This window comes from Podarcis liolepis (genome assembly GCF_965112155.1).
Source record: "Podarcis liolepis genome assembly, chromosome: 13".
In the NCBI taxonomy this organism is placed as follows: domain Eukaryota; kingdom Metazoa; phylum Chordata; class Lepidosauria; order Squamata; family Lacertidae; genus Podarcis; species Podarcis liolepis.
In genome coordinates this window covers 30,482,204-30,503,854 of record NC_139573.1, presented here as the reverse complement: position 1 = coordinate 30,503,854, position 21,651 = coordinate 30,482,204, and the positions used below count along the sequence as shown (strand labels likewise).

At 45.4% G+C, this 21,651-nt stretch overlaps 1 protein-coding gene across 2 annotated transcripts in view; it reads left to right on the top strand.

Annotated features, from left to right (window-relative positions):
* The first annotated feature begins 966 nt into the window (after window positions 1-966).
* TNS4 (tensin 4) overlaps window positions 967-21,651 on the top strand; it is a 30,383-nt gene continuing 9,698 nt past the window's right edge. The window contains exons 1-7 of one of the 2 annotated variants that reach the window (XM_083469749.1): window positions 1,281-1,530; window positions 10,523-10,578; window positions 10,690-11,295; window positions 17,204-17,615; window positions 18,636-19,051; window positions 20,168-20,254; window positions 21,454-21,561. In XM_083469749.1, coding sequence (XP_083325875.1) covers window positions 10,812-11,295; window positions 17,204-17,615; window positions 18,636-19,051; window positions 20,168-20,254; window positions 21,454-21,561 — 1,507 coding nt within the window. In that variant the 5' untranslated portion in view covers window positions 1,281-1,530; window positions 10,523-10,578; window positions 10,690-10,811. Of the gene's footprint in view, window positions 1,531-10,522; window positions 10,579-10,689; window positions 11,296-17,203; window positions 17,616-18,635; window positions 19,052-20,167; window positions 20,255-21,453; window positions 21,562-21,651 lie in introns of both variants that reach the window. The other variant, XM_083469750.1, reaches the window with a different exon arrangement.

Here is a 21,651-nt window from a genome sequence, read left to right as displayed (position 1 = left end):
TAGATGCTCAGCCTGTGCTGAGTCCCAGACCCAGCTACATCAGCTCAGAATTAAGCGCATCCACATCCACCATCATTGCCAGAGCAGTGTCAAATTAAAGGGCCATGTTGAATTTGGTGTGTGTGCTGATGATATACAAGTGGGAGCCCCAGCAGGATTACCTGGCTGGGAGCAGCGGCAGAGAGGGTCTCCCCGCAGACGCTCTAAGTGCCCCTATTTTCTTATATATATTAATTTTTTTATTAAATTTTCTGTTTTTACAATTTTCTGTTTTACAAAATATCCTTAAAATATCAGTGACCTCCCTTCTTCTCTTTCCATGGTTCATTTTGCATAACATACGGTAATCCCTGCATATTTTACATAACCTAAACCATTCAGTATTCCATCGTTACATCCATCAAAACTTATTTACACTGCTGAATTTATCTTAATGCTGCCAACCTTTTCAAGTGTACACAATTTCCCCCCATATAGTCAATAAACATTTTCAATCTTCTTTAAACATATGTTCTTCTTGTTCTCTTATTCTATATGTTAGATCTGCAAGCTGCGTATATTCCATCAGTTTAAGTTTCCATTCTTCTTTAGCTGGGACCTCGCTCCCTATTTTCCAAGGACATCACTGATTTAGAGAAGCCGTCCCAGTTTCTGATTTGATTGCAGAATGTCCCACTTTTCCTTAGGAGGTCCCTATTTTCATTGGAGAAATGTTGGAGGGTAGGTTCCCAGCGCCAGAGGTGGGCATGCGGGGGGCAGAGAGTGGAGGGCAACATGAGGAGGACACAGCAGGACAGGCACATGCCCTTCCAATCCACTCTGTTGCTCTAATTGGAAGTCACATGTCTGTTGCGTCCTCCTGACGCCCTGCCAGCCCCACACTGCTTCGCGAGGCTGGGGTGTGGGATCCGATTCACAAAGCAGTGCAGGGCTGGCAGGGGCAGTGCAAGGAGCAGAATGTGCCCTGAGGAAAACTGTGCCCGGGGCAAAGCTCTGCCCACACTTTTCACCACACGAGTGCTTGTTGATGAGTGAAGGGCACTCTGCACATTCTCAGGAACACTCTCCGTCTGGTACTCCAGACTGTGAATAAGGGAGCCTGGATGCCAGCCATAGGGCACCAGAGGGTATTGTTCTCCCTCCACCCCTCGTTTACCAGAAATCGGGATAAAATCCCCCCACCTCCTTTTGTCAAATGCCCAGATTCACTTCTTTATTTCTCTGTTTGTTCATTTCCCCTTTACATGTCTTCCTGCTTAGTGAAGCAACGAGTTGCGGTGGAGGGAGCATGCCTGGCCGGTTGCCAGCTTCCACAGTCAACTTCTTGGGCTTTTTTTCATTACTCCTGGACATGACTCGAAGAGACACGCCTTAGCAATCCAGGTGTGGCTGCCATGAGCTCACCTGGCATAGGCGGGAGGGGGCGACCATTAAAGCAACAGCACCCTCAAGGCACTCATATCTTCTCACACTTTCCCTTTGCCACACTTCGGAGTGAGTATATCACAGAAAACAGCTGCTGCAGCTTAGGTAATGGAATGATTCTTTCTCTTTCTTTCTTTCTTTCTTTCTTTCTTTCTTTCTTTCTTTCGTTCTTTTTTCTCTCCCTCTCCCTCTCTCTTTCTCTTTTTTGTTTTCCCCCGTTCTTCACTTACGGTTGCAACTTTTTCCAGCGTCCCGTATTAAGTTGCATAATATCTGTCCCACTATGATGTGTCATGTCTGATGGATTGGAATGTAAAATGAGGGATCCCTGCATCCATTTTTTTCTTGTGACTGGTCTAGAACACGGTGATAAAGAAACCCCCAAATGCTGCAGAATCCTTTCGGTTCTAGAGCAGTCACGTTCTTCATTATGCATGTAGCATGCAAAACGTATGCGAAAGAACTGAAGTTGCTTGTTTTGACTCTTGACCTCACTTTTATCTTCTACGAAACCTTTGCCAGTGCTGTTAGCACAGGGAGGGGAGGACAGTCTGGTTGCACCTGGCCTTTATTCATGGAGCAAACTGGATAATACGGGTTGATGTGCAGAGGAAGAGTTAAGTGGGTTTTGGCTTGTCAGGGGAAATTGTGGGGGATCCTGCTTACTGCTGGACAGGGTGAGCCCTGACACTGGCTATGCACTTCCAAAACCTGGGGTGCTTCAATATCAGGGATTTAGTATGGAATTGGCATGCTTCGTTGGCTCACTTTTTATGGGGCATCCACATGACACCATCGTCCTGTCATTGTCATCCTGTCTTTTCTCAGGGTTCCTCCAGATGATGTTTATTGAACACTTGCCCAGATTTACTTGCACAAAGATTATGTGGAGGGTAGACTATGCCTAGTCTTTTTTGAGCATTCCTTTTGATTTGTTTGCAGGGAGAATAAGTGTTCAACCTGATTTGTCTGTGCGGTGTTTATATGTTTTCCCGCAAATTATTTGTTCCGCCCACACTTCTCATTGCATTTTCCCGCCATTTTCCTAACAATGAAACGTCTGCAGTTGTTTTCTGTTTGAAGTGAATTTGGCACTATACTTTTCCAGTACATTTGAAGCACGTTTTCACTGAATTAATTCAGGGCACTGCAGTTTACCTGTCACAGAGCAACAACTCCCAGCAACTCTTAACTCTGTGAGGGGCAAACTACAGTGCCCAGAATTTTGTGAGGAAAAATATATGCTTTAAATTTACACTGTGTATGGGCCCTTAGTTACATAAGAGTGCTAAAGTGCTGTAATCCACTTTAATCCAAACACCATGCCTTTAAAGCTTTCCCCCACAAATCCTAGGAACTGTAGTTTGTTAAGGGTGCTGGGAACTGTAGCTCTGTGATGGGTAAACTAAAGAGTTGCTAAATGCAAAAAGGGGAAGGTTGGAGGGTTGTGGGAATCATGGCCTAGATAGGGGAAATGGAATTAAAGGGCTGCTGACAGGACCAGAGTAAAAATAAACATGGGTTCTTTGGATATGATACACTAGATTTGATCCAAGCCCTGGAAGCTATTGAGAGCAGTATTGCTGCATCAAACACTGACCTACAGTTAGGAAGGGGGGGGGGTGAGATTTGTTTGCAAATGTGTGCTTTCAAAACAATATGCGAACCAAAGCACGGTTCTCCTTCCAACTTGGTCTGAATTTTGCAATGCAGTTCTCCAACCACAAGAACATGTACAAAAATTCATGTTTAGGGGGTTTTGCGGGTGGGTGTTGTTGATCTTGTTAGTGTTAATTTTTTATCTATATTTTGGATCTTGTGATTTATGTGGAATTTTTCAGTTTGGTTGTGTACTTTTTGATTTTTTAAATTATTGTTAATGACTAGTTTTGTTATGCTCATAGCTATTTAATTTTTTATACATTGTAAACCACCTTGCACATGGTCTGAACTTTGGAAAGGCTGCAAACAGAAGAATAAGTGATTGATTGATTGATTGATTGATTGATTGATTGATTGATTAGTGGAAATAACATGCTGAAATCCATGCTGTTACAAGAAAAAAATGTTCTTCCCCCTCGAAAAAGATGCGTAGATGAGGAGAAATGTGTACAAATTTTTAACTTAAGACTTTAAAACAAACAAATCTAGAAAATATATGTGTGAAAATGGAAAGAAGTGAATTGAAGATTGTATAAATAGAAACTGAGAGAAACCAACATTAATAACTTCATCCCTGTTTAACAATGGGGGCCAACATTTATTCGAAGCTGACTATTTAGTCACTCTTTTTTGTTCTTCCCGTTTGAAATTTGAGCTGCAGAAGCAAACAAGCCCATTTCCTTATCCTAGAAATAACATGGGAAGGAAGGCCGGATCACAGATTACACGCTCCTTAATCATCATTGGGTTCCTTTGTAGCGCTCCTGGATTAAGAGGGTGTGCCGGGGAGATGGCAGGATACCGTTGCCATACTGAGGCTTGTTTGTTTTGACTGTAGTAACAAGAAGCCATGTTACCAGTCACACAGCCTAATGTTAATATGCCTCACAGACTTGGAGACACAAGGCACAAAACTGTGTGGCTTTAGAAATGCCCAGGGTGGTTGTCTGTAGGCCTCATGGCAGGAATTGACCCTCCTATTAGACAGGGTGAGTCAGCCGCCTCAGGCAGTTGATTTGGGGCATCATGAAAGGGCAGCAAATGGTCGGTTAATTTATCCATATTATGTGTTTACTGCCAGAGAGGGCAGTTTTTGTGGTGTTTTCAGCCTCAGGTGCCAAAATAACATGGACAGCCATGGACAGCTTGACTTGGAGTGGGGGTGGGGTCACTTTACCTCAGGAAGCAAAATGTCTTGGCTGGTCCTGTTTGAAGGACTGGTAGTGTGAAAAGGACTAGTAATAAGGGACAGACATTTATAGCCTGCCTTTAAATTAAGAAAATGTCCGAGGCGACTCACAATAAATATCATCTCTGCCCTCCCCCCATTTATTTTATTAACTGGTCAATGACACCTCTAGTAAATAACTAAACGCCTGGTAGTTAAAAAGAGCTTGTCTAGTATAGGGGCTAAGAGTATTTGCTGGAAAATTTCTGGGTCAAATCTCACCCCACCCCGAACTTACTAGGGGACTCCAGATAAGCCACTGTTCTCTTGGCTACCTATCTGCAATATGAAGATAATAATACTGGCATAACTTGCAGGACCGTTGTAAGGTTAACAGGAAATATGCCTATGAAGCATACTGAGCATTTACAAAATGTCTCCCATGAAGGCTCTGTGTTTCAAACAACCTGGGCTCCCCTGTTCTTATTGTTGCTCAACTCTTCCCAGACATTTAATTCCTAAGCATGAATCTCAGGACATGGTCTGCTAGCTAAAAGTGGTGTGTGTTTTTCTGTCAAATAAATTGTGTAGACCAGGGATGGGGAACTGGATTCCTCCAGCAGGTCAGAGTCTGACTTCGCCAACCGCCCACCACGAGCCAGATTCTGACATCCCCAGCACATACCCCATGTCCCACTTTGACCCACCCATTTGTCAATTGCCTGAAACCATTATGATACGCTTTTGAACCCCACGAACCTTTCTTTTGCTAATCAATTGCTCTCCAAGGGGAGCTTGGGTTAGTCACTCTCTCCCAGCCTTGCAGGGTTCTTGTGAGAATGAAAATGGCGACATGCTGCCTTGAGCCCCTTGGAGGAAAAGTGGGGTATAAATGTTGTAAAAATCTTCTGCAAAGGGCTATGTTTCTATTTTCTTTAGCTCCTCCTCATCTATCTTGCAACATCGTCTTCGTTTTACTATACAAAGCTCTTCAGATTTCTACTGTTCTCTTGCTCTTCCCACTTTCCAGCTTTTTAACATTTGCACTACTCCATCTCCTCCTATTTATTTAAAGCAGCACCTGCAGCAAACTCATCTCCTTCTCACTGATTTTCCAAGAAAAGACCTTATGACCTGCAGCTTTCCTCCTTTCCATTTGTTTTTTTTGCTCCTTATTGTCTGTCGCTATCAGATTGTGAGCCCGCAGGCAGCGCTCATCTCCTTTCAGCTTCTGAACAGTGCTTAGCTGTTAAAAGCTCTAGAAATAATACCAGGATTCCCTTACTGTTTAGCAGTTAAAGAGGCTCTCCGGGCAAACCTCTTGGGAGGAAGGTTTTGCCCCGCTGTTTTTTCCTCCACTGTGCTCACTTGTTGTTTTAATTATGCACACATCAGTGACGTAGGGTGGGAACTTCTCCAGTGTTTCATTTCTCTGTGGGAATGTTTTCCATTTCACAAGTTCGTTAGCAGCAATGAGCGAATGCCAACCGCAAATAAAATATTGGGCAAGTGTTTTGCTACAAGTAAATTAAATGGGTTATATTAGATCGCTCTCGAAGGCATCAGAAGAAGAATAAAAAAATCTGATGCAAATGGAAAAAGTTCCAACATAGATTATTCGAATTAGCCTGATTTGCATAGGAAATTGTTGTGGTTCAAAGTTTTCCAAAACAACAACAGCAACCCATCTACATTGGATGTGTGAGGGTGTCTGAATTTTATTTATTCATTTGTGGTGTTTATATCCAGACCTTCCTCCAAGAAGCTCCCCAGAACAACCCTGAGAGGTAGGCCAGGCTGAAAGATTCTGACACGCTCAATGGGCACTCAATGAGTCTCATGGTCTAATGGTGGGGGCATGTTTGAGCCTGGGTTATCCCACTCCTAGTGCAACATACAAACCACTACATCACCCTGGCTCTCACTCAGTCCCCAAATCACCCCAACCTTATTTTTAATTTGGTGTGTTGTTCTCAGAAAAAGGCTGGGGGGGGGGAGACTGCTGCTCTGTTGTAGTGATGCTGTGAAGAAGAAGAACAAGATGCTGTGAAGAAGAGAGCCAGCGTGGTGTAGTGGTTAAGAGCGGTGGACTCGTAATCTGGTGAACCGGGTTCACTTCCCCGCTCCTCCACATGCAGCTGCTGGGTGACTTTGGCCAGTCACACTTCTCTGAAGTCTCTCAACCTCACTCACCTCACAGAGTGTTTGTTGTGGGGGAGGAAGGGAAAGGAGAATGTTAGCCGCTTTGAGACTCATTCGGGTAGTGATAAAGCGGGATATCAAATCCAAACTCCTCCTCCTCCTCCTCTTCTTCTTCTTCTTCTTCTTCTTCTTCTTTGAAGCACTCCTTAGATCTTGGAGTATAATCGTACCTTGACTTGGGAGTCAAACGTTCTGGCTCCCGAACAATCAAAAACCGGAAGTAATTAGAACATTCTTTATGTATGCTACAACAGCAGCAAGAATGCTCATCGCAAAGTATTGGAAGACACAAGACCTACCCACCTTGGAAGAATGGCAGATGAAGGTGATAGACTATATGGGATTGGCAGAAATGACTGGCATAATCCGAGACCAGGGAAAAGAGACGGCGGAAGAAGATTGGAAGAAATTCAATAATTATCTTAAGAAACATTGTAAAATTAATGAGTGCTAGAATGATGTGGTGTTCTGTGCAGGCAGCAGGTTTGGGGGGGAGACTGTAGCTCAGGTTCAGTCCACCAACATCTCAGGGAAAGTCTCCTGCCTGAGCCCTACACAGCTGTTGCCAGTCTGTGTATACAACATTGAACTTGATGGAGCAATGGTCAGGCTCTATGTAACGCAGTTTCCTTTCTAATTGGGTTGCTTCCAACAGTGCATGTAAAACAGATCATTGGTATGGAAGGGGCAGGAGATGGGTCATGTTTAAAAGAGGAACAAGTTCAAAAAAATATGAGAACCTTTCTTCCCCACCCCCGATTGTGCAAATCCTTACATATCTATGTGAAATGGCACTAAGCCTTCTCCCAAAGCAGAAACAGCTATTACGGTATGTGGGGGAGAAAGTCCTCTGAAATGCATTGATCTCTAGTTTCCTTTCCAGAGAAAAGGGGGACAGAAAGGAGCCGTTTTTGTTCACGTCCAACAGTTATATAATTCCCAGAGCATAACGTCCTGGCTATTTGTCAAGCCTTTTTTCATCTGCCTCTCTCATCAGCCTTCAGGGCAGTAAGTCAACAGTTGCTAGACATGACGTACGGCAGCAATTGCAGCCCTTACCTTCTCCCTGCCTTGAGCCTAAGCTATAAACTTAGCCTGACACCCATTTGTCTGTTCCTGAAAGGGCTTGCTTCGGTAGTGGTGAAAGCTTTGGAGTATCTTAAGCAGGCTTGCACAAAGTTAACTTTGTGGGTGCGCCTGAGGTCCAACAAGGAAAGTTAGGTAAACAAAGAAATACATAGCGGTGAACCTTTCCACAGTTGTTCTGACCATCTGCAGAAAAGCACGGTGTTAGCTGATGAAGAAGAAGAGTTTGGATTTGATATCCCGCTTTATCACTACCTGAAGGAGTCTCAAAGCAGCTAACATTCTTCTTTCCCTTCCTCCCCCACAACAAACACTCTGTGAGGTGAGTGGGGCTGAGAGACTTCAAAGAAGTGTGACTAGCCCAAGGTCACGCAGCAGATGCATGTGGAGGAGTGGGGAATTGAACCCCGTTCCCCAGATTACGAGTCTACCGCTCTTAACCACTACACCACACTGGCTACAAGTTACATCCCATTTGGATTACTGTACAGTGGTACCTCGGGTTACAGACGCTTCAGGTTACAGATGCTTCAGGTTACAGACTCCGCTAACCCAGAAATAGTACCTCGGGTTAAGAACTTTGCTTCAGGATGAGAACAGAAATCGCGCAGCAGTGGCGTGGTAGCAGCGGGAGGCTCCATTAGCTAAAGTGGTGCTTCAGGTTAAGAATGGACGAATTAAGAACGAATTAAGTTCTTAACCCGAGGTACCACTGTAATGTGGTCTTCATGGGGCTGCCTTTGAAAAGTGCTCATGAACTTAAATTGGCTCAAAGAGCTGTAGCCAGCTTGCGGACCAAGGCTGGTTATAGGGAGTACAGTATACAACTCTCTTGCTAGAACAGCTCCACTGACTACCCTTCAGTTTCCAGGCACAATTCAAAGTGCTGATTATTACCTATAAAGCCCAAAGTAACTTAAGAGCAAACATATTAAGTCCAAAGATTGCATTTGCTCACCTGAACCTGCCCAGGTTTTGAGATCTTCAGGGGAGGCCCTTCTCTTGGTCCTGCCCCTCTCACAGGCATGTTTGGTGGGGATGCAGTAAAGGGCCTTCTCGGTGGCTGCTCCCAGTCTCTGGAATTCCCTCCCTAGCAGTGGCGTAGCGTGGGGGGTGCAGGGGGGGCCGGCCGCACCGGGCGCAACATCTGGGGGTTTGGGTTAGGGGGCACAAATCCACGGGTTAGGGGGCGCAAATCCACGGGTTAGGGGGCGCAAATTACTTGCCTTGCCTCGGGTGCTGACAACCCACACTACGCCACTGCTCCCTAGAGAAGCTAGACTGGTCCTTACTGTCCTTCTGCCACCAGGTTGAATACCTTCTTGTTTTAATTAAAGAACTGGTGCCGTGCTGCTTTTATTGCAATTTGTAAGCAGATTTTATATATGTAAAGGTAAAGGTAAAGGGACCCCTGACCATTAGTCCAGTCGTGACCGACTCTGGGTTTGCGGTGCTCATCTCGCTTTATTGGCCAAGGCAGCCGGCATACAGCTTCCGGGTCATATGGCCAGCATGACTAAGCTGCTTCTGGCAAACCAGAACAGTGCACAGAAACGCCGTTTACCTTCCCGCCTGAGTGCTACCTATTTATCTACTTGCACTTTGATATGCTTTTGAACTGCTAGGTTGGCAGGAGCAGGGACCGAGCAACGGGAGCTCACCCCGTTGTAGGGAATTGAACTGCTGACCTTCTGATCGGCAAGTCCTAGGCTCTGTGGTTTAACCCACAGCACCACCCGCATCCCTCTTCATATATGTATAGAGTTTCAATTTTATTAATGTTTAATTGTTTTTTCAACGTTAGTTCTTTCCACTTTTAGCAATTCTCGTTTTTATCTGTAAGTTGCCCTGAGTCCCATCAGGGGAAAAGGTGGAGCATTAGTAATAATAATAATAATAATAATAATAATAATAATAATAATACAGTGGTGCCCCGCAAGACGAATGCCTCGCAAGATGGAAAACTCGCTAGACGAAAGAGTTTTCCGTTTTGGAGGTGCTTCGCAAAACGAATCTCCTATGGGCTTGCTTCGCAAGACGACAATGTCTTGCGAGTTCCTGCTGGGTTTTTTCCTTCCCCCCCCCCTTTTTCTAAGCCGCTAAGCTGCTTATCAGCTGATCTGATCAGCAGATAAGCCGCTAAAAGCCGCTAATAGCGCTAATCCGCTAATCCGTCAATGGGCTTGCTTCGCAAGACGAAAAAACCGCTAGACGAAGAGAATCACAGAACGGATTCTTTTCGTCTTGCGAGGCACCACTGTAATAATAATAATGGAAGAAGCGGCAGAATTTGCAGTGGGGGAGGGTTTTAGTGGGAAACCACAAAAGTGTACTTTTACCTGACTATTATATTCTCAACCCTGCCCTCTACTGACTGGAGCCATTCAAGGTTGCTTATACCCAACAGAATTAAACCTGTGGGCCGGAGGTTTCTGGCTGCTAATCTATATCTCTATTTTCCTATCTGTGCTATGTTTTTGTGTATCAGTGCAATTGCCCATTTTTGCTGCTGAGCCCTCTTCAGCCCTTCCCAGAGTTGCCCTTTCCTTTCTGTGCCTGTTAATAAAACTGGTCTCTATTCTCTGTCCACTTGCAAGGAATCACAGATGTTATAGCATGGGTATGCAAACTAAGGCCCGGGGGCCAGATCCGGCCCAATCGCCTTCTAAATCTGGCCCGTGGACAGTCTGGGAATCTGTGTGTTTTTACATGAGTAGAATGTGTCCTTTTATTTAAAATGCACCTCTGGGTTATTTGTAGGGCATAGGAATTCATTCATCCCCCTCCCAATATAGTCCAGCCCCCCACAAGGTCTGAGGGACAGTGGACCCGCCCCCTGCTGAAAAGTTTTGCTGACCCCTGTGTTATAGCTACATTTGTCAATAAAACTTTGGGCTCTGCATCTATTGTTTCTACTTTGCTCAAGGACTCCATGTATTTTCTTTAAAAAACAAACAAACCTGTTTTCTTCCCCACCAGCACTGCCTGGAAGAAATGCATTGGTGGCTGTCGTTCTTCTGCTTACAGTTAAATAAGTAATCTCCCTTTCTCCCTCTCTGCCCCATTACCTGCCGTTCTGAAACTAAAGTGCATTACTAGAGTGCTCATAACCATTTATCTTCTGTTTTAACATTCTGTTTGCACAGGTTTTCTCCTTTGATGCGGCAGGCTCCAGGAAAAGTTTGCAGGTGTTTGCAACATCTTAGCTGCTCAGAGAGAGAGAGAGAGAGAGAAGATAAACAATCCTTGAAGACTTCACACCCAAAGGATGTCAAGGGTGATGCCAAACCATGTGCTTAGGGTCGGACAGACAATATGTGTTTCGTCCCAAGAAGACCACGCTCTCTTGCAGCCTAACGGTTATTCGCCTTGCCACACTTCGCCATCGCAGTATTTATATTATTCTGTAGAAGGCTGGGACAGACAGATCTCATTGACCCAAGGCAAAGGAGGTCCACTGCCCAAGATGGAACTCTATGACTCCTGTAAGCCGGCAGAGGCCACACCTATGAAATCCCCAAATTTGGGGGATAAATGTCTGCCAGAGGAGCCAGCAGAAACCAGCAATGACAGCTGCCCAGAATTCTCTCCCACTTTGGATGTGTCCATTGATAAACTAAACCGCCTGATCTTGGAAATCGACCCCACTTTCCAGCCTCTCAAGCTGAATCCAATCCAAAGCCAGAGTCCTAACCAAGCTGTTCCACAAAGCAGCACAGCAGTGGCCCCAAAACAGGAGCCAGAATCCCCAGGTAAGGTGTGGAATTCATTGAGTTACAGGGCTCAGTCTGCTGAGCTGATGAGAGGGCCAAATGACTGTGGATTGACCTTTCTCCCTGTTGCCTGCCCCCATGGGAGTTTATTGCGTGGTGTCCCTCAGAGGAGCTCTCACTCTCCTGAATCGCTGGAAACTTAGCTCCCACCCAAAAACAACTTCTGTAAACCTGTAGTGGTGAATGTTTCACCATTCTGACAAACAGCAGATGCGGTGACGAATCTGTGACTGAGCTCAGGGCCAGATCAACCACGAGGCTAATAAATAGCCTTAAGCCCTCCTAATTATTTTGGCTTTCAATTTCCCAGCTCAGCCAGTGAAGTTGAGCTTCCCTGGACTAGTCACCTGCCCTTAGGCTTCCCTTCCTCATAGGTTGCTGTGTCTGAGAATAGCAGAAGGATAGGAAAGCTGATAGTCTTCTACAGTAGTACCTCTGGTTACGTAAACTTCAGGATGCGAAAGCGGCAATACCGGAAGTATTTGACTGGGTTTTGCCACGCATGCATGCGCAGAAGTGGTCCTCAGGTTGCGGAAACCTCGGGATCTGACCAGATCTCCGGAATGAATCCTGTCCGCAACTGGAGGTACCACTGTATTAGCCTTTGGTCTTCCATACCTTTAATCTAGGCTTGATCTGGATTGTATTTCTTTGGACTGTAGATGGGGGGACATCATTGATTGCTCCACCACAAATGCATGTGTGTGTGTGCGCGCACGCACACACCCCCCCCCCGCTAGGGTTGCCATATTTCAAACAGTGAAAATCCAATGTTTTTAGCCAAAGTTGTTGAGCAAATTTGCAAAAAAAGAGAAGTTTTTGGGCTATTTTTAAGGAAAATTCTGGGAATTGTAGCTCTATGAGGTAACACTGTATTAGCCTTTGGCTCAGCAGCCTTAACAAACTACATTTCCCAGGATTCTTTGGGGCAGGCCATGCCTGTTTAAAATGGTAGGAGGCTGCTTTAAATGTGCAGTTCAGATGGGACCTTTGTCAAAGTTCAGTTCAGATGATATTGACCACCTCACTGGCAGTTTGTGACCACTAGGCGTATGATGCATCCATTGACTTGTTCTAATTTGTGGTGTTTCTCCCCCCTCCCCAATCTAAACTCCATATGATTGTTCCCTCTAACACAGCTGATTGATTTTTCTTGATTGGATTAGATGTGCCAATTAAATGCAGCATCATGTGTTTTGCCCATGACATGGGCTGGGGGTGGGGAGGAGCCTGTTGAGACAAGTCTGCTTAGTCATTTTTTAAAAACTCAGTGGTGATGTCTCAGAGGGTGTTCCCTGCGATGATTGCCAAGGGCAACATGAGATTAACTGTCGTCTCCCCCACAGATTTATCTTTGAGCTGCAATAACCAAGCATGTCAGGAAACTAGGAATAAATTGCTTCTTTCCATCCCACACACTTCTTTTTTCTATGTTGCTGGAAAGGTTTGCACACACATTAGATATTCTTATCTAAAATGGAAATGTAGCCAATGATGTCCTGGGTGATGTCCTAGAACCCACTTGGCAACACCCAGGAAATTCAGGAAGACACGGGGCACTGCATAGTTTTTCATATAAAGCCCGGCCTAAATGGTTTGGGACCAGAGAATTTGAAGGCCCCCCTCTTCCTGCACGAACGCGCTCATCAACTGCAGTCATCTTCAAAGGGAGCGCCTACTCTGCACTTTGCCATCAAGGCAGGTGTCTATGGCGGGGATGTGAGACAGGGCCTTTGCAGTGGTAGCACCTTAATTGTAAGACTCTATACCAAGGAAGATTAGACCTGCTCCTTCTCTGTTGTCCTTTAGGTGGGAGTTTAAGACATTTTTGTTCTGGCAGGCTTTTAAATGTGTTGTTATATGGTTTACTTATCAGTTTTATTTTGGCTTTGTGGGGGGTTGTATTAGATGACCCTCAGGATCCCTTCCAACTCCACAGTTGGGAAATCCAGCCAGATGATAATAATACACGTCTATGATTCTGTGACCTCCACTCTGGCAGGTGGCTATCATGCTCCCACTAGGTGCTTGAACCAGCTAATTGCCCATTAGAGCTTTCTGGTCCCCATCGATGATGACCGTGTCATGCTAAGCCTGAAGGAAAGGCAGAGACACATTGCATAACAAGGCAGCATGACTCACACCACCCTGCTAGGTTTTGTACTTTGGCACTACTTTCAGAGTACAAAATACAGACACATCGCATCATTTCACAAAGGGCGTGCACAGGTTATAAATTGCTATGTTGCCCTCTTGCAAAAAGCATGCAGTTGGCTATCAGGAGAGATTCACGAGTGGGAATTCACACCCAGAACCCTGTTGGGCAACAGTGGGCAACCTGTGGTCCTCCTCATGTTGTTAAACTACAACTCCCATCATCCCTGATCATTGGCCATCCTAGCTGGAACTCATTAGAAATTGAGTCCAACAAGCATATGGAAACCCGCAGGTACCTCTTCCCTGCTAGTGGAGAAAAAGCAGCTTGTGAACTTTTTTTGAGGTGGGATTTGTAAGTAATAGGTAATTTGTCTCTCTGTTTCAGTGTTTCCCAAACTTGGGTCTCCAGCTGTTTTTTTTTGTACTACAACTCCCATCATCCCTAGCCAGCAGGACCAGTGGTCAGGGACGATGGGAATTGTAGTACAAAAACAGCTGGAGACCCAAGTTTGGGAAACACTGCTCTGTTCTGTCAGGTTCTGTCTTCCTCCTACCTCTGCCCATGTGAGGATAATTGTACTAACCAAACTTGAATGAAATAATATGATTCTGCAGGCTGGGGCCGATTGGAGTTCGGCAACATCTGGAGGGCTACAGGTTCCGCACACCAGCTATATGTGAAGTACTTAGAGCACTCAAAAAAGTGGTTATACAAAGTGGTTAGAACTTTGCCTCCTGTTTAACACAATTCCTTCTCTTTCTGTATACTTCCAAAACAACTGAAAAAATTAACATCTTAAGTGCAGATTACAGTTGTTAGATTGCAATCTAATCTCTAGAAAGAGATCAATTGCAGTGGAGAGAAAAGATTGAAATGGGAAGCCTTCCCAGAAAAATTGGGCAAAGAAAAACAATGGGAGTTTTTGTGCCTCTATGTCCAAACTGAACAAATGTGTCACACACTTGGTAATAAAAGCAAACTTGTTCCCACCCCCAAGGTTATTCCTCCAGGGTTAGTAAAGTGGCACTAATATTATGCCAATCCTGCACAAACTCATTGATGCTGTGATAGTAAAGATCCCCATTTTATTTTATTTTATTTTTAAGGAAACCTTTATGTATATGTATGTAGTTGTGTATAACAAGGTTGGGGAACCTGTGTATTGGCTTATGTCAAATGGCCCATGGTCAGGATGATGGGAGTTGAAGGCCAACAGCATATGGAGGGTCACAGATTTCTCCACCTCTGGAGAATATCAGAAAAAGATATTTCAATGTCATTGCCAACACTGAGGTGTGGTTTTGCCTCTGATGTATTCTTGGGGAGTCACCAGATGTTTTTTCATCTGGAGTCAGGTACAGACAGGACCTATGAGAAAAACTAAAGCATCAGCCACACCCTCCAATACAGGTGCCAACAAGTAATGGGCTCAATGATCATCACTGGAATGACTCTATATAGCCCATGTTTTGTCAGGGCTGTTTGCCTTCCAGATCCTGGAGGTCGTTTCTACCTGGAAAGGGAAAGTACCTGGAATTAAGCCAGGAGTGACCTTTGACCTCAGTTTGCTTCTTAAAAGATTTTTATATATGCATTTCAGGGTGATTGCCTTCACAAGCAGGGTACAAAATAATTTCACAGCAAACATTTAAAGCCTATTAAAAGCCACATTACATTCCTTAAAATGATCAGCAAAACTCAACAATTAATTAAACCAGCTGATAAATTCTTTTTAAAGTCACCAGTGAAATGGCTGTAGGCAATTCCATTAATATGGGGCCATCACTGAGAAGGCACTGTCCCTAGTTCCTGTCAGCCTAATGCTTCTTATTGACAGGCCAGATGGACTTCCCCATATCCCAGTCATTCTTGTTTAGTTCCCTGTCTTTTTGTAGACCTCAAAACCTTTATTGAGCAAAGAGAGAACTGAATAGGAAAACAAAAGTACAGTGGTGCCCCGCAAGGCGAATGCCTCGCAAGACGGAAAACTCGCTAGACGAAAGAGTTTTCCGTTTTGGAGGTGCTTCGCAAAACGAATCTCCTATGGGCTTGCTTCGCAAGACGACAATGTCTTGCGAGTTCCTGCTGTTTTCTTTTCCTCCCCCCCCCTTTTTCTAAGCCGCTAAGCCGCTTATCAGCTGATCCGATCAGCAGATAAGCCGCTAAAATCCGCTAATCCTTCAATGGGCTTGCTTTGCAAGACGAAAAAACCTCTAGACGAAGAGAATCACAGAACGGATTCCTTTCGTCTTGCGAGGCACCACTGTAACTGCAAGAACTGTCTGAAGGTGGAATGTTTAGCTCTAACCCAACATAGTGAATGCACTTATTGTTTAACCCCATCATTTCCCATCACTACACTCTGCACATGCCCGGAGTCTTGCTCTTGGCTGCTTTTCTTACTGTGTGTATCCCAACCAGTGGCGTAGCGTGGGGGGTGCAGGGGGGGCCGGCCGCACCGGGTGCAACATCTGGGGGTTAGGGTTAGGGGGCGCAAATCCACAGGTTAGGGGGCGCAAATTACTTGCCTTGCCCCGGGTGCTGACAACCCACGCTACGCCACTGATCCCAACACCAGGTCCTGGCATTGAAAACAGGTTCAAGGACAGAGGGCTGGTTTGGATGCGGCTTTGAAGAATCAGCAACTATAAACATTTGAGCATCACTGTGCAGCTGCTTGCAGTTTGATGCTGTAGGGTTGAGCTGGTTGAAAGGGGTTGAGGCGTTTCTGCAACTGAGGCGTTTCTCTAAGATTTGTCCCAAGGCAAATCTAACTGCCTCTCAGGTAGAGGATGTACCTTAAACCAGAGGTTCTGTCCTCTACCCCCAAGTCATCCTACTCTCTTGTTAGGAAAGAAACAATATCCTTCATAAAAGATCAAAGAGAATAATGGGGAAAGAAACAAAAAGAGTCCAATTTTAAGAGTAGAAGCTGCCTTCAAATTGGGTTGGGGAGGGGCAGCCAAATTTTGAGCTCTTGAGGAAGTGACTCACACAGCAAGCAACCAAGGGGAGATGGGAGCACGGTTAATTCTAACATTTGCAGATTCCTCTTTGTGAAAATGGTTTTCATCGAGTGCCTTTTCCTGGAGCCAGTCAGGATGAACTGATGAAAGCCAATTTTAACTCATGAGTTATTGCTGCAATCTGTTCTGATTGTATATTTTATCTTTATGAACGCTGTTTTTATTGTGTCATGTGAGCTGGTCTTTGACTGTAATAAATTATCTATCTATCTATCTATCTAACTGCCTCTCAGAATTGGCTTTAAGGGTGAGAGTAGCCAGACTTGTCCCGCCCCTCTAGCATTTCACAGTTGCTGAAAGTCAAATTTGTGAAGGATGCTTTCCCCCACTTTACAGAGCAGTGGTGGTGGTGATTTTGCTGCAAGGATTACTGAATCATAGAATTGTTCACTTGCAAGGGGACCCCATCTAGTCCAGCCTCCTGCCATACAGGAATAGTGTGAAATAGTGTGAAGCTCTTTTTACAATGTTCTCTCTCTCTCTCTCATACACACACACGGTGCTTCCAGGGCAATTTACAAAAGTACCGAACAAAACGCAAATATATATATAGATTTGAAAATATATATTGCTTCTTAGTGTAGTGAAACAGGTATATTGTTTAAAAAAAACCAGGGTTGGAGACTAAGCTTTGCTGTGCTCTATTTCATCTTGTCTGTTGCTCTTTTTTGCTTCTGAGGTTTTTGATGTTTCTTTCTGGCAGACATAAAGTACATCGAAATGACACCTGCCAGAGCAAAGTGCCAGGAGTCTCTGCAGAACTCAGCGAGTCCGTCCAGCGCCCCACATTCCATGTCTCCCCCAAACCACTACCCTTTGTTCCCCCATGGAGGAACCCGCTCCAGTGGCCACATGACCTTCATGGTTGGCCACGATCCTGGTGGCCCCCAGTATCCCACAGGGAGGCAGTCGCTGGCTTGCATCCGAGTCTCTGAAAGCATCTCCATCCCGCAGCAGGACCAGAAGGGCTACGGGTCCAGTTCCCTCCTGGCTTCCTCCCCAGGCTTGGAGAACTTACGGAAGCTGTCTCAGCATGGGAGGCTGGTGCAGCGATGCAGCGAGGCATCTCTGCTGTCGACAAGTCCTGGGTCGGACACCAGCTACATTCTTGGAAGGTAAAGTTGTTGCTTGGGAATCCTTTGTACCTGATCTAGAAGTTAACTCATTCAGGTTTCTGTACCTTTATAACAGCAGTTGTGTAGAAGAGGGGCTTTCAGTAGATGGGAGCTTGTCATGCACATCTATTAAAGGTACAGAAGCTCTATCATCTGGGCACCCTTATGCTAACTGATAATTATGGGAGAGGACTAGGAATTGAATGGAGTATCCTGGGGAAAAATAGGACTGGTTGAAATTCTGAACTGGAGCACTCCCCACCGCAACGTTTTGTTGCAGATCCCTTGCCTACTTGCGATTTTTGAGTTTGGAAGATAAGAGGCCCCACATACTATAAGACAGGGTAGCAAACAGGATCTGGTCGAACAGACTGGATCCTGAGCTTCACCACCTCCCCACAGGTCATTGTGACAGGTGGGTGGGACTGCACTACCTGTCAATTACCATGGTGTAAAGTCACTAAGGGGACGGGGGTGGCGCTGTGGTTTAAACCACAGAGCCTAGGACTTGCTGATCAGAAGGTCGGCAGTTCGAATCCCCGCGATGGGGTGAGCTCCCGTTGCTCGGTCCCTGCTCCTGCCAACCTAGCAGTTTCAAAGCACGTCAAAGTGCAAGTGGATAAATAGGTACCGCTCCGGTGGGAAGGTAAACGGCATTTCCGTGCACTGCTCTGGTTCGCCAGAAGCAGCTTAGTCATGTTGGCCACATGACCCAGAAGCTGTACGCCGGCTCCCTCGGCCAATAAAGCGAGATGAGCGCCGCAACCCCAGAGTCGGCCACGACTGGACCTAATAGTCTGGGGTCCCTTTACCCTTTACCCTTTACCTTTAAAGTCACTAAGCTTCCAAGGAATGTGTGCTCTAAGCACACTCCCAATTCTTTCCTTTCTTTCTGCAGGCACAGTTTGTGACTTGACAGTGCCCTTCAGGCCAGAAAGACCTGCAGGCCTTGATATGGTGTTAATAGTTTTATGCCTCTTCCTTAATGCCTCCTCCTGTGTTTCCTTTCGTCTTTTGCAGCAGCTCCCAGTCACTGTCCAACAATGAGCCCGACACTCCTCAGACCAGGTCAACGGGAAGTCCTTCCTCTGTTGGATCCCTCAATGGTTCTTCCCTTGGTTCCTGGAGCTCAGGTTCCTACTATCCTGGTGTCAGTTGCTCCCAGAAAGGGAATTCTCCCCTACCTCAGCCGTTCCAGAAGGGACAGACCCATAGCTGCTCTCCTTCACCCGTCACAAGCTCCCCATCCCCTGTGCCCATTGTGCTTATCAACGGCCGTCTGGAAGACAGTGAGATGTCCTCCAAACTTTACAGGAATCACCCAGGTTCTTTCAAACAGAAGATGCCCCCGCCCAGTTCTGGCTCATTTTCAGGTGCCAGCAGTTCCAACAAAACATCTTCAGAGAGCTCGCTCTCATCTTCTTCGTCTCTGGACAGTAAGTCATCCAACCCCTGTGATTAGAACCTATATATATATTTACCTTAATTTCAAAACAACTTTGTTGCAAATGGGGCACGTGGAAAGGATCAGTGCTTGGAATGTTTTTTTTAAAAAAAACTAATTCAAGTTTGTCCCATCGAAAAGGACAAACAAGTTCATCCTTTAACTAAACAGTTCAAGTTCATCCAAATGAACTTTTTAGTTTATAAAAAGTTTGTCTTCAGCAAAATAAAATCCAACATTCAGAATGTTACAAGCTCAAGTAAGGGGTCCAAAAGCAAATTGGGGGCCACGCACAAGTAAAAAGATATCTTGACAGATAGAATGTCAGCTGGTGAAGCTTTCCCCATAATTTTATTTCCATACTAGAAAAGGCTTGCCCTGTTTAATTTGTACCAGCCACACACATGTCAAAGGCACAATGCATCACAGGCTTTTTTCCTGTACTATTTGGTGCAAGCTACTCCTGTTGGAAGAGGGAAAATCCCTTTAGCACAGACAATACCAGAAATGCTGGATATTCCTTCCTTCTGATTGCTTAGCAGCAGTGATTAAGTGACTTGGAGATCTTAGCAACAGCAACACCTCTATATCTGCCTAATAAGCCTTAGAGCACAGCCTCCACTTTTTGCTTTCTAACTTTCTTTATTAAAAAAATGAAAGCTAAGTATTCAGTCGTACTGCAGAGGATAGGGAGAGAATGAATGTGAAAATGAATTAGATACGGTACCTTTAAAAGATCTACCCCAAAATGAATTTAATTTACCTTTCGTTCCCCTGGCATTGAGGGAACTACTTCAGGTATAGTTCAGTCAATGGCTAACATCCTGTAACAATGAATTCAACAGGTTAATTTTTGTTCTGTGAAGAGGTAACTTTCCTCTTATTGCCATAAATCTGTTGTCTAGCCATTTCAATGGATGGTTCATTTCAAATAATGTGTCTCCTTTCCCTGGATCTTTATGATTTCATAAGTCCCTTTCAGACCCCACTTAAGCCATCTGTTTTCCTAGCCTAAAATTTAAAGGAACAACGATCAGTCTCTCTGATCATTGCAGTTGCTTTTTGGACATTGCCTCCAGCTTTTCCTGTATCCTCTTCCCTCTTGCAGGCTATTCAAAAGAAACACAGACAACGATGAAGTTTGTGATGGACACCTCCAAGTATTGGTTCAAGCCTAGCATCACAAGGGACCAAGGTAAAATAAGTTCATGGGGGAGGTGAGGAAATAGCAGGGAATTTAAGAAACACTGGGCAAAGCCACAGCCATATTTTCTTCCTCTGATATAGCAAGGCCCAGGGTCATCCTGGGCAAAATGAAGATCGCAGTAGGCCAGAGGGTGCATTTGTAAGGGGAGGAAACATCAAATAGAAAAGAGAGTTTCTAAACCCTTACTGCTTTCTCCTTTGCAAACCTCCAGCCAGTCACTTTTCCTGACTCAACTGGGCAATCGGGGTGGGGGTGGGGAGGGTTAAGGATGCTCTCCTGAGCACTGCTTTCCCCAGCAACAGTGCCGGATTTATGTATAGGTTAAGTAGGCTGAAGCCTAGGGCCTCTAAATCTAGGGGGCCTCACCAGCCAGCCCTCTCCCCAGTGCCACAGTCTCCCCTCTCCCATAATTGCAAACCCAAGGCTTCAAGTGAGGACAGGGCAACTTGGGCCTCTAAATCTATGGGGGCTCGCCAGCCTGCCTGCTCCCCAGTTGTGAGGGTGAGGGGTGGGGAGGAGCCTCACAAGTGGAGTAGCATAGGGCCTCTCTTCATTTAAATCCAGCCCTGCCCAGCAAACGCCACCACCCCTGCCCTGGCTTTACAAATCAGAGGTAAACGCAGGCTGGAGAATCCTCCTTCGCTTATTCTGAAAGTACCAAAGAGAGAAGAACACATGCAAGTCCACATATACAAGAGAAAGGGAACCCATAGCCCTCCTGATGCTGCTAGATTGCAACTCACATCATCCCAGACCACTGGCCATCCCAGACCACCTCCAGAGTCCAACAACATCTGGAGGTCCAACCACAGGGTTCTTGCAAGGATTACAATGAGGGCAGGGAACTTCAGTGCAAAGCAGCCCTCCAGGCTTCTCTATCTGGCCCACAGAACTCTCCCTAGGCCACACCCTATCTCCACAGCCCCCCCCCCACACACACACTGCCCCACACTGGTCTTGCTGTGCATCCAAAGTGTTTTTGCCTGCAGAAATGTGTCATTTACACAATGAAATGTTTTGAACACTAGAAAGCACCATACACACTATTTATTATTATTATTATTATTATTATTATTATTATTATTATTATTATTATTATTCATTATATTGCCATCCCACCTGCCTTCATAAAATAATGCCCTTCTTTGGTTATGGCGATGCTTTGCCTACTGTGTGCCGTTAAACAGCTGTCCAGATGCTAGCTGATGAACCTCCTGGCACTTTCATCATGCGGGACAGCACATCTTACCGCGGCTCGTTTGGCCTGGCCATGAAAGTCTTCGGCGGCAAAACAGGTACTGGGGCTTCCCTTTTGAGGGGGGAGGGGGTTGGTCTTGCTCAAGCAGGGGTGTGTGGTCAGTGGATTGTTCCCCTGGCACCTTCTT